This window comes from Humulus lupulus, chromosome 2 (assembly GCF_963169125.1).
Source record: "Humulus lupulus chromosome 2, drHumLupu1.1, whole genome shotgun sequence".
Lineage (NCBI taxonomy): Eukaryota > Viridiplantae > Streptophyta > Magnoliopsida > Rosales > Cannabaceae > Humulus > Humulus lupulus.
This window is the reverse complement of record NC_084794.1, coordinates 288,462,411-288,475,325: the sequence shown is the minus strand read 5'-3', so window position 1 is coordinate 288,475,325 and position 12,915 is coordinate 288,462,411. Positions and strand designations below refer to the sequence as shown.

The following is a 12,915-nucleotide window of genomic DNA, read 5'->3' as shown; positions in this document are numbered from 1 at the left end:
TTTACATTTTCTTAATCTAAACTCTTTCTAAGTCTACTCCCCGTAAACCCAAATCTCATACCAAACATTTAAGTGCCTCGATTGTTTGGATTACTCAGAATTGCAATGGATCTGCACATGCCCTTGCTTTGTGGGGCTCGAAGACTTCTTGTGGTGTTTTTTTGGTGAGGGAGGTAGCCACCTTTTCAAAAAGTAGTTAACTGATTTTCAAAACTAACAATTTTTTGGTTGCCAAAATTGTTTTTTTTTTTTTTTTGACGGGCTAAAAAAATAAATTATAACTAGAACAATTAAAATAAAAACTGATAAAAAAAATAATAATTATAATAGAAACATAATACAATCAACAAGCAAACAAGCGTGATGGAGTTTCTTCAGTAAATTTGGCAAAAATAAAAAATAGAATATAAAAACAAAACTTTATGTGGAAATTATTTATCGTTTGACCTCAAATTTTAATAAAAATAGGGTAAAGAAATTATACAACAAACATCTACGGTTGCCACTAACTTAAACTAGAATGAATAATACCAATTTATGCATCAAAATTTATAATTAAAAGTAGTATACAAAATGGTGTAAAATTTCCAGGTGATTTGAAACACTCTGCATCCGTTAGTTTGATGTGATTTTATATTTTGCTTGGAATACCATTTTGTTGGATCTCACTCTATTTTGTGTTTTGAAGAATATGACCTTATTACAACCCTTTCATCTTCTTCCTCTGCTTTCTCCGTTGATCTCTCAAGCCTGAATGGAAAGAACATCAAAAACATGCATCAGTTTTTCTTTCAAGTATCGAAAAAGAAAGCAAGGACAGCTAAATATTAAACGATTACAAAACTCAAAATGAAGAACCCACGTTTCTTCTCATCTTTTCTTTTTTTCCGAAGTTCCTCCGTAGTTTTACGTTTTTGAGCAATTTCTTTAACATCCATGTGTACCTATGAAACACAGAAACAAGAAAAATATGAAAAGTTCCAACATTCAGACTAAATAATCTCAAAACCAGTTGAAGATGGTAGATAGTAATTTGCGGTAGAATTATCGCCATTCAATCATAAAATAAGGAAGCAATAATCATAGCAATACCTCTTGACCAGCACTCCGAAGGGCCTGGAGTGGTTCCACACAATCCTGACCTATAACAACCATTTTCCTCCTTTTGTTTTGTCCTCCTGTGTTCTTGACGACACTTAGTTTCTGCTTAGCTAATTCTTGAAATTGATGTTGCAGCAGAGGTGAAACACCAGCCTGGAAAATAGATGACCATCGTATGTAGAAGTAAGGTATATTAGCCAAAAAACTGAGCTGATTATTGAAGAAGAATACAAAAACAATATTCGAAACAAACTATTATAGATGCCATGGCTCGTGAAAATAGATAAATTTTAAGTTGGTTGGTGTACTTTTGTCAAGGATAATGTCATTTACAAAGAAAGGAAAAATCTTGATAGGGTCGATGTTAGAAAGAAAGTTTAAGATGGTTACCCCTGCCAAGTAGCGATGTGAGAAAGTCTTTGGTTGTAGTGGACGTGAAAGCAGGTCATTTAGCTCCTGTAGGTTAAAATTAAAAAAAATAATGAGAAAATCACAACTCCTTATAAATCTAAAATATAGACCATGATAAGCTTCGCAGACAAAAAAATATAGTAATGTTTTCATAATAAAAGAACCTGCTGCAACTTATTTAAACTTGCTGATGTGACTTTCTTTTGCTTGGAATTGTTCACTCTTTCCTCCTCGCTCTCATCACTGTCCACTACTAAGTCAATTGAATCTGCATTTCGCTGAACCCAGCTTTTCTGTGACTTCTCCTGAAATGTGAAGAGAAGGAATATATAATAAGTTGAAAACTGATGATGGACCGAAAAATTCCAAGCAAAGTTCACCTAGCAAAAAATAATTTCAACAATAAAACTTTTAAGTTGAGAAGAAATGAGATATCAACAGAGAGGGGTCAATTTTTAAGTGGAAAAAAATAACATTGAACTTCAGTTATAGAAGAAAGGCAGGGAAAGAATAGGAATGATAATAGTTTAGAAAGTAAGTGACAACACTTGAAAAAAACTATCAAAAGGAGAACACCTTTTCCAGAAAATTTTCATAACATTGGCACAGCCGATGCATAAGAACTAAAATCAGGGATGGCAGAATAAAATTCAAAGCCAACTAAAGTCAATTACAAGATGCAATGTTTAAACCAGAACTACACTGGGGCTGTTTTGAAAGCAGCTACATTAGGAATAACTTTGCTACCCACATAAATATCTGTAAGGGGGAGGATAATTAATCAAGGACTCAGATGAGCTAATTCAAATCCAAAATAAATACCTTAGATCCCTTCCGTAAAATCTTGTCTATTTGTCGTGCAAGAGATAATCGTTTCATGACCTGTGGCATGTACGAATTGTCCAAAGGAAAACGCTGAAAACTTTCCTGTGGTAAAGACACAAAGATATATATTAAGATTGAAACTATAGTCATTAATTTGGCAGAAATTTAGTTACAGAGTTAATCTCAAATTCCTAAGGCACTTTAGCTAATGGTATCAGAAAGAAGCCACTGCAAACAAAACCTTAGAAAAGGATTTCCACAAGGAAGCAAACTTTGAAGTTTCTTTCGGTGAAATTAGGGCAATGCTGCACCCATCAGCAGAAGCTCTAGCAGTTCTCCCACTTCTATGAACATAAACCTAATAAAAAAGAAGGGAAAAGGGAAAAAGTTCATCAGAAAATGCAAAAACCTAGATATGGTGTATTAATACAGAAGATCCATAAAATAGCATAAACAAGATTCAAAATTTTAACTAACTTCCGCTGAATGTGGTAGCTGATAGTGAACAACAGTTCTCACACCAGGAATATCAATGCCTCTAGCTGCCACATCAGTTGCAACAAGTATACCATGCTCATTTCCCCTAAAACGATCAATTGCCTGCATTGAACCCATGATGTGAGGAACAGGATATGAAACAAGAAAAAGGAAAAAAATTACATATGGAAATAAGTAGTACGGCTATGGGAATAGAATTTACAAAGAGTGCTCCTCTGTCATAAAGATAAAGGTTCAGAGTTGTCAAGCAAAAAGTTGCAACAAAATAAAAAAATAGAAAAATACGTGTGTGGGTACAGCATAAGACCTACAGAAGTTTTGGGCAATTAGATACATAATCACACGAGGCTTCTCAAGTGCAAAATAAAACATAAAAAGTGTTAAGAGACATAAACAGTAAGCAAGAGAAAACAAACCTTTAATCGAGCTCGCTGCTGCATCTGGGCATGAAGGGTCCAAACATCAATACCGAGGATGCGCAAGATAGAAGATAGATGACGCAGAGCAGCCACTGATGTACAGAAGACTATTGTGCGACCTTGTCCATGAACACTCAATATATAATACAAAAAAGCATCTTTATCTTCTTCCTTGCATCTGCAATACATGAAGGTTTAGTCTCTCATTTCAGAGGTTCACTATTCTATATTTCTATAATCAAAAAGTAATGTCACGATATATCCTTGCTGGAAAAAAAGAGTACTACACATCAAAATTGCATCTATAACAAACTTTTCCTCATTAGCCAATAATAATTAGTAAGTCACCAAGAGAATACATAAGTTGTATCAACAAATTAAGGTGTACACACATCAATAATAATTAGCTTTATGTATTAAAGAGAGAAGTCAAAGATTAACTCTTGCACAGAAATCGCAATAGAAGCTAAAGGAGAATCATCTATGTACCATCAAGGTGCAGTAAAAGCTAACAGATAATGCAATGTTATTTCAAAGAGGAAAAAAAATCATATTGATATTAGAATCACCTTGTACATGCCCAAGATGAAGTAAGGATCAGATGCAAACATAATAAGTCACAACAATATGCTACACATAGTTAAAAATATATCCTCCTTTGCATGTAAACACACAAATATTTTAAACAATCAAACTACTGCCATATAGCCAAAAAGTGTACCACAGATGATGCCTCAGACTAAGAATTCTTTACAATTATGTGTTTTATCAGATGAAAAAAGACACAACAATACAAGGTTAACATATACATAATATCTATACAAAAGAAAAAAGCAGGGCAATAGATGGGAGGAGTATACTCTATAAATGATTCCTCGAGCTTATTTGCCATTATGGACACATTTGTCAAATCAATAATGGCAACATTGTCTCTCATCCCTGCTCGTTCTGAGAGGTTTTCTATTGAACTGAACCCTTCAGCCATTGATTGCTTTGATTTCATGGAACCACGCTTTAGCTTTTTACGGAAATCAGCAGATAGAGCTATGGTAGCAGAAAAGACAAAGGTTTGTCTTTTCTTTCTCTGGAAGCTTGAAACTGTAACACAACTTTGTGTATTTTGAGGATTTACTTCAGTAGAACCACTGGTCATAGGAAGCATGTCAATTATTGACTGCAACTCATGGAAATGTCCATTTTCTATCATTCGATCAGCCTCATCCAGCACGAAAAAAGACAATGAATGTAACTGCAAAGCAAACAAAGGAGGAGTTCAAACAGATAAGGATTTAAAACTTCAAAACCATTTGCAAGGAAATTAAAGGATAAATATGGAATAAAGAAAATCTATGGACTAAAATACTTAGAACCAATGTACCCAGATTCTACTTTGAAGAAAGAACTCGTGTGCCTAGGATAATTTTCTTAATTCTACTTTATTGTCTGAGGAAATGATTTAATGCAGCACTGACCTCCACAAGATGCTTGTCACCCCCAGACATGAGTTCCCATAATCTACCAGGAGTTCCAACAACAATCTCAGGCCTCCATTTAAGAAGTCTTGCCTGCTTCTCTGATGACATTCCTCCCACAATTGGAACAATTCTGATATTGGTATCCTTGCCAACTGCCCTTAGATGATCAGTTACCTGGAAAAAGAAACAATGAAACCCAAACACTGGTAGTTTCCATATCTAATAACTAAGCTAAAATCTTCACATCCGTGCAAATACAAAATTTAAAATGAACCACTAATACTCAAAGCAATTGGCCCAGGAATAAGCTACCTGCTGGCCTGATAAATATATAAGATTCAGAAATTTTAATCAAATCTCCTAAGCTGTACTGAAAATTTTCAAACATGACAGAGAATGCATAATATGACAGATGATATAGCTGATTCACAGGGAAAAAAATAGTTCATGACCTTCAAGTTGATTAACTGAAGCCTTTAAATTTAGTCCTATAGAAAAGAAAAGTAACTATATGACATATATTGATGTATGATAATCAGACTGGTTATATGTATTAAATAATTTAATATCAGTCATTATCAAACCTTTCTACATCTACAGCAATCCCATCCCCTCAACTAAGAAATTATATTACAAAAGTCAATGGATAAACTTGATGAGGTACCTGAAGTGCAAGTTCTCTTGTAGGAGTAATAATGAGAGCCCGTAAAAATCCTTTGCGAGTAATCTTTTCTGCCTCCTCATCCCTTTCTTCAAGTACATTTGCAGCCTTCTCTTGTTCTTCTAATAGTCGCTGAAAAATGGGCAAACCAAAAGCCAGCGTCTTTCCAGACCCTGTCTCCGCAGCACCAATGACATCCTGCCATGAAAACACACTGACTATAAACCTACTGCTGTCATCTCCTAATAATAAATTTAACAGGAGTCTTAACTAACCTTCCCTTGATGGGCGGCAGCGGGAATACAAGCTTTTTGTATTGGTGTTGGTTCCTTGAACCCAAGTCTGTATATAGATTTCATAATCAGAGGGTGGAGTCTCAACTCATTCCATGAATAATAGTCAGCTTCATCAACAGGCTCTGCTTCAACTTCATCTTGGGCATTGCTTACTACAATACAGGCAACACACGTTAAAGACATCATTTGTTTTGTTTTCGTTCTTCCTTTCCTCAACTTCAAATAAAATTATCAATATTGTCAACACTAAGGCAAAAAGATTGTTAGGACTGCTATTAGGTTCACCTATGCTAGGAGAGCCAAATCCACCCACCAGGCGTAATTCAGTCTATTGGGAGGAGTATGGGGGGCTGTTTAGCAATTGTAACTAATAATGAGTAGTAGCTGAATATATTCAGTTAGGAGGAAAGAGAATGTTATGCATGAGCTAGCTTTTGCTACTTGCAATTGGAGGGTCCCAGGCTCTCGAATACCTGTGGAATTTGTACCATTTGACTGATTAATTCAGATTTTACTGTTTCTTTGAGCTGCTTATTATTTCTCTGTTTCTGGGTTTTCTGCTTTGCTACTGTTCTATTGGTCTCTAACCAGATTTGCAGGTAGTCGGGGCTTATCAATTGGTATCAGAGACACTCGTTCCTGGTGAATGCCGCACACTCGGATGGACTCTCGAATTGACTCGGTTGAATCTCAATTGTCTGCCCTTCAGGGTACCGTGAAATCCCAGTTGCATGGCCTGGCTGTTCTTACGGAGAAGTTAGAGATGGTGATCAAGGGCTAGGCCCTTATCGCCTCTGAGTTGGCAGCGGGTCGTTTTGGTCCCGACCGTCCTTCTGGCGCGGGCGACCACTCCTCGGCCGGCTCACCTCCGCTGGGTGGGTCGTCTTTTTGTGGGGACGACGGTAGCCATCGGCCTGAATTCAGAGCTCAGAAGATTGAGCTCCCTGTGTATTCGGGGGCTGACCTCGATGAGTGGACTTATCGGGCGGAGAGGTACTTTGGGCTACAACGGTTATCGGAGGCCGAGCAATTGGAAGCTGCGGTGATGTGTTTGGAGGGGGCAGCCCTCCATTGGTTTCGCTGGGCGAATCTTCGACGACCGATAGCTTCATGGGAAGAATTGAAATCTTTGATCGTCCAACGTTTTCGTCCGGTGACGGAGGGCTCCCTTTATGACCGCCTGTTGAGCCTCCGGCAGACGTCCACGGTCCAGGATTACCGAAGGCAATTTGAATCCATTGCGTCAACGCTCGGGACGATGGAGGACTCAATGTTGGTGTCCACGTTCCTCAAGGGCTTAAAGATGGATATCCAAGGCCCATTGCAAATCCTTAAGCCCGCGGGCTTGGCCCAGTTGATGGAATTGGCAGAAGTGATTGAAGCTAACCAATCCTTGGTTAGGGCTTCTCGGGTTGGGCTTGGGCCGCCCAAATCAAACCCACACCCTAATCGGCAATTGGGTCCTTTGCAGCTCGACACATGCAGGGGTACGTTTCCTTCCTCGGCGGCTACTTCGCATCAAGTGTCTTCTCCGACTACACCAACGGCAGCCTATCGTCGCCTGACAGAGGCCGAGATTCAAGATCAGAAAACTCGAGGAGTTTGTTTCAAATGTGAGGGAAAATGGCGTCGGGGGCATGAGTGCAAGTTTCCTGAGTTGCAGATCGTTTTGGTGCAAGATGATGCTCCTTTGGAGGAGACCGACGAGCCGATTGAAGAACTTCTGAGTATGGCTTCGGATACGCCGGCGTCGACGGGGTTGGAGGCCCAATTGGTGGAAGTGCCACTGAACTCGGTAGTGGGTTTGACCTCGCCTAAGACAATGAAATTACTTGGCAATATCCATGGCCAAGAGGTGGTTGTTCTTATTAATAGTGGGGCGACCCACAACTTCATTACCGCTGAGTTAGCTTCGAAGCTACAACTCCCTATATCTCGCACTGAAGCTTATGGGGTTCAAATGGGGACGGGACAGGCAGTCAAGGGGGAAGGGGTGTGCCGCTCGGTTCCGTTGGCTTTACAGGAATTGGAGATCGTTGATGATTTTTTACCACTACCGTTGGGCAGCACGGATGTGATTTTGGGAATTCAGTGGCTTGAGACCTTGGGCGGCACGTACCATCACTGGAAGGACCACATTATGAAGCTGAATGTTGGTGGCAAAGCATTTACGTTGCGAGGCGACCCCTCCCTGCATAAGACCAGAGTTTCTTTGAAGACCATGCGGAAGATTTTGCAGCAAGAACGGCAAGGGGTTTAGGTAGAGTTGGGAATGTCCACGGTTGCGTCGACAGTGGGGGAGCTGCCTAGTACAGCCACGGCACTACTTCAGACTTACACCTCAGTATTTGATGTGCCGTCCACATTACCACCACACTGGAGTCACGATCATGCCATTTCCTTGCGTCCGGGCACCTTACCGATCAGCATGAGACCTTACCGTTACCCCCAGATTCAGAAGGACGAGATAGAGCGTTTGGTGGGGGAAATGCTAGCAGCTGGTATAATCCGCCCCAATAGCAGCCCTTATTCAAGCCCCATCTTGCTGGTTAAGAAGAAGGATGGCAGCTGGCGTTTTTGTGTTGATTACCGAGCGCTTAATCGGGAGACAGTCGCCGACAAGTTTCCTATTCCCGTCATTGACGAACTGTTAGATGAGCTGCATGGGGCCAGAATTTTTTCGAAGTTAGACTTACGTTCGGGCTACCACCAAATACGAGTGCGACCGGAAGATATTCACAAGACGACTTTCCGCACTCACAAGGGCCATTATGAGTTTGTGGTCATGCCATTTGGCCTGACGAATGCCCCCGCCACGTTTCAGTCCCTCATGAATGAAGTTTTCAAGCCTTTCTTGAGGCGATTTGTGCTAGTTTTCTTTGACAACATCCTTGTTTACAGCCCGGACAGCGACACACATATGGAACATTTGGAATTGGTCTTGCAGACTTTAGTTCGGCATCAACTATATGCTAATTTCAAGAAGTGTTGTTTCTTCCAATCTCAATTGGAATACTTGGGTCATATCATTTCAGCCGAGGGAGTAGCCGTTGACCCCACGAAGGTTCAAGCCATGGATGAATGGCCGCTGCCCACAACGCTTAAGGAGCTGCGGGGTTTCTTGGGATTGACCGGTTACTACCGGAAATTTGTAGCGAGATATGGGGCCATAGCCCGTCCTCTCACGGACCAACTGAAAAAGGACCAATTTGGGTGGTCCACAGCAGCCACTGAAGCTTTTTTAGCACTCAAGACAGCACTAGTATCTGTGCCTGTGTTGGCTCTCCCGGACTTTACCAAACCTTTTGTGGTGGAGACAGATGCCTCGGGATATGGCATTGGGGCGGTGCTCATGCAAGAGGGACGGCCGCTTGCGTATTTCAGTCAAGCACTTAAACCGCGCGCCCAATTGAAGTCAATTTACGAGAAGGAGCTCATGGCGATTGTGCTAGCCATTCTGAGGTGGCGACCATACTTGTTGGGTAGGAAATTTATAGTGCGCACGGATCAAAAGAGTTTAAAGTTTCTGTTGGAGCAACGCCTAGTGTCTCCAGAACATCAGAAGTGGTTGGTAAAAATTTTGGGTTATGACTTTGAGATTCATTTTCGGCCAGGGGTGGGTAATAGTGCGGCTGATGCACTCTCACGGCTACCACAGGTGGATTGTGCTGCTTTGTCCTCAACTACTTGGTTGGATTGGGAGGTGGTGGCTCGGGAAGTGCAACAAGACAAGCTGTTTGGGGGGGTGATTGCTGACCTTACCCAAGGGAGTGTGGTTCCGGGATTCACTTGGGAGCATGGGCGACTCATGTATAAGGACAGATTAGTGTTGACAGCGTCCTCATCCTTGCTGCCAGATTTTTTGAGGGATTATCATTGTTCCCCGGTTGGGGGGCACTCGGGAGAGTCGCGTACTTATCAGCGACTGCGACAGGATGTGTATTGGCCGAGCATGAAGAAAGCAGTGACGGAATTTTTGCGACAGTGCGAGGTGTGTCAACGGAACAAGCCATGTCACCCGCGGGGTTGTTACAACCAATACTGCTGCCCGAGCGGGTTTGGGAAGATGTGTCAATGGATTTCATTGAGGGGCTGCCCAAATCGGAAGGGGTGGATTCGATATTGGTAGTGGTGGATCGACTGAGTAAGTATAGCCACTTTATTGGTCTAAAACATCCCTTCAATGCCCGAACCGTGGCTGAGAAATTTCTTGACTTTGTGGTCAAATTGCATGGCGTACCGCGTTCTATAGTATCTGACAGGGACCGAATCTTTCTCAGCAACTTTTGGACAGAACTGTTTCCTTTACAAGGTACAGAATTGAAGCGGAGCACAGCTTACCACCCCCAAACCGACGGCCAAACTGAGGTGGTCAACCGCTGCCTCGAGACGTATTTATGTTGTTTTGCATCAGAGAAGCCTCGGGTGTGGGCGAAGTGGCTGTCTTGGGCTGAATATTGGTACAATACGACATTTCACTCAGCTTTGGGATGCACCCCTTTCAAAGTGCTTTATGGCCGTGACCCTCCATCCTTGATCCGCTACGAGACTGGAAAAACAACAGCGGTGACCGTAGAGCAGATGTTGGAGGATAGGGACGCATTTTTAGATGATTTGAAGATGCATTTACTGCGGGCACAGCAAAAGATGAAAGCAGCGTCAGATTTGTCTCGGCAACATGTGGAGTTTTAGGAGGGGGATTCGGTGTTTGTGAAACTTCGACCCTACCGACAGAAGTCCTTGGCAATTTGGAAGATGAAAAACTGGCAGGCACGATTTTATGGTCCCTTTAAGGTGCTGTCTCGGATTGGGGCAGTAGCGTATCGTTTGGACCTACCAGCTACTTCGGCCATACACCCTATCTTCCATGTATCTCAACTCCACGCGGCTGTCGGGGCGGCACACTCCTCTCCCACCTTACCTCCAACCTTGAATGCTAATTTGGAGCTAATTGTAGAACCAGAAGCGCTCCTCAATGTCCGCCATGCCAAGGACGACCCAACCCAGCAGCTGGAAGTGTTAATCAAGTGGAAAGACCTACCGCTGTTTGAAGCCACCTGGGAGAAGTTTGACACCATTCGCAATCAATTTCCGTCCTTTAACCTTGACGACAAGGTTAGAGATATAGGGGGGGGGGGGTAATGTTAGGACTACTATTAGGTTCACCTATTCTAGGAGAGCCAAGTCCACCCACCAGGGGTAATTCGGTCTATTGGGAGGAGTATGGGGGGCTGTTTAGTAATTGTAACTAATAATGAGTAGTAGCTGAATATATTCGGTTAGGAGAAAAGAGAATGTTATGCATGAGCTAGCTTTTGCTACTTGCAATTGGAGAGTCCCAGGCTCTCGAATACCTGTGGAATTTGTACCATTTGACTGGTTAATTCAGATTTCACTGTTTCTTTGAGCTGCTTATTATTTCTCTGTTTCTGGGTTTTCTGCTTTGCTACTGTTCTATTGGTCTCTAACCAGATTTGCAGGTAGTCGGGGCTTATCAAAGATCCGAACAAAAGTTTTAAAGCGGAACTTACAAAATTTGCAAGCTATAAAAATTAAAAATTTTGGAAATAGAAAATTATTAATCAGAAACTGTTGGCTACATAAAACAATAGAATCAAAATACACCAGATTTTCTTACCATAGTGAGAGGGGTTTACATTTCAGATAGACAAAGCACAGTGACAACATTAAGTTAATACTCTGAAAAGGATCAAGTGACTTGATTATCTTTTCTTTTGTAAGAGAAACTAAATTTGTCATCCAGCCATAGAATAAGAACTGGTTAAGAAAACACATAATAATTAAAAAGGAAACTACCATCCAAATGCACCAATAAACATGTAATTTAGAACGTAGAACAAAACACTAACCAGGCATGGATTCTTCATTTTCCTGAGTTTCATTCACATTCTTCTTCTTCTTCTTCTTCTTCTTCTTCTTCTTAGTCTTCTTACTTCCCTGCTCAGGTTTCACATTCCCATCCTTTTCACTCTCTTTAACTTCACTCTCAACCACATCAGCAGCATTAGAATCAACATCCTCGACTTTCTGTGCCTCCTTTGTCTTCTTTTTCTTCATCTTCAACTTCTTCTTTCTCTTTTTCTTTTCAGCCATCACATTCTCTCCCTCTTCCATGTTCACTTCATCTACAGCCTGAACCTCATTACCGTCACTGCCACCATTTTGGCTGAGCTTTTGTTTGCTAGATTGTTTACTTGGCTTAGCCTTTTCCTTTTTGATATTTCCCTCGGGTTTAGGGATTTCCAATCCATATTCGGCTTCATTAATCTCTTCAAGCGAAAGAAAACCTGTATATAAATTCATATACATATATACAAAAAGCCTAAACCATCAAAATGAAAAACCTTTTAATAACTACCACCTTACATTGATATATGAAAATGAATCAAATACAAACTGTTTCATCAACATAATTTCAAACGAGTTCGTTTGATTTTACATAACCTTACCAAAAGTTAATCTATTAATGCAATCGAAATTTCCATTGAAAGAATTTAGTGAAACAATTAAATGTATTACAATATCCTCATTCTAGAGCAGAATAATCGAGTAAAAAGAGGAACAAACCTCCTTCGAGTTCATTGGAGCCAACGACAAAAGAGAACGGGTCCTCGCCGGATAATGATGAGCTCCATGGGAGGGAGTCGAATTGCTCGAGTTCGGCGTCGTGTTTCTGAGTCCGCTTCCTCTTCGGTCTCTTCTTCAATCCTCCACTGGATACAGATACCGAATCCATGGCCGTAGTAGCAACCGTGGTTTTTGTTGGTCCGACTGCCGGTGAGGCTTTCGCTAGCAACTGTATTTGTAGGACTAATAAGAAAGAAGTGAATGGAATGGGAAGAGGAAGCCAAGAATTACAAAGGGTTTTTGTTTGTTTTTGACGTAATTGCCCCTATACCTTTTAATGTTTTTATTTGTGAAATTTTTGGAGATTTTAGCATAAATGCCCCTAACTTTCACTTTATTTGGTGATTCAGTCCCTAAAAAAAATCTTGTAATCGAGTCTTTAAGGTTAATATTTAAGATTTTATTGTTTGTTTTTTTTCAAAAAAGAAATGCTAAAAACTCAAATTTGAGTAAGTCTCACGTACTCATGAAAAAAAAAAGTACTTTATAAAATCATATGACTAAATAGTTATTTGTTATTTACTGATAAGAGTACTCTCAATGGATGAGCTAAAATATGTTATTCTTTATAATATAAAGAA

The 12,915-nt window shown here is 40.7% G+C and overlaps 1 protein-coding gene across 1 annotated transcript; it reads right to left on the bottom strand.

Moving 5' to 3' along the window:
* Positions 1 to 419: 419 nt before the first annotated feature.
* LOC133819695 (DEAD-box ATP-dependent RNA helicase 13) lies at positions 420 to 12,569 on the bottom strand. The gene is made up of 15 exons (XM_062252998.1): positions 12,275 to 12,569; positions 11,557 to 11,994; positions 5,666 to 5,838; positions 5,394 to 5,588; positions 4,727 to 4,903; positions 4,115 to 4,503; positions 3,252 to 3,432; positions 2,815 to 2,937; positions 2,579 to 2,695; positions 2,335 to 2,439; positions 1,677 to 1,817; positions 1,492 to 1,557; positions 1,093 to 1,254; positions 863 to 944; positions 420 to 750 (listed from the first exon to the last, which is right to left on the bottom strand). The coding sequence occupies exons 1-15, from the start codon at positions 12,441 to 12,443 to the stop codon at positions 701 to 703; spliced, it is 2,568 nt and encodes an 855-aa protein (XP_062108982.1). The 5' UTR covers positions 12,444 to 12,569; the 3' UTR covers positions 420 to 700.
* Positions 12,570 to 12,915: the final 346 nt, after the last annotated feature.

What these genes read in the sequence shown, in the direction of transcription:
- LOC133819695 (XM_062252998.1), bottom strand. Translation starts at nt 12,443, where the DNA reads ATGGATTCGGTATCTGTATCCAGTGGAGGATTGAAGAAGAGACCGAAG. An exon ending in CTGCCGCCCATCAAGGGAAG is followed by an intron (nt 5,589 to 5,665) that starts GTTAGTTAAGAC and finishes TTTTCATGGCAG; the next exon opens with GATGTCATTGGTGCTGCGGA. An exon ending in AGCTACCACATTCAGCGGAA is followed by an intron (nt 2,696 to 2,814) that starts GTTAGTTAAAAT and finishes CTTTTTTATTAG; the next exon opens with GTTTATGTTCATAGAAGTGG.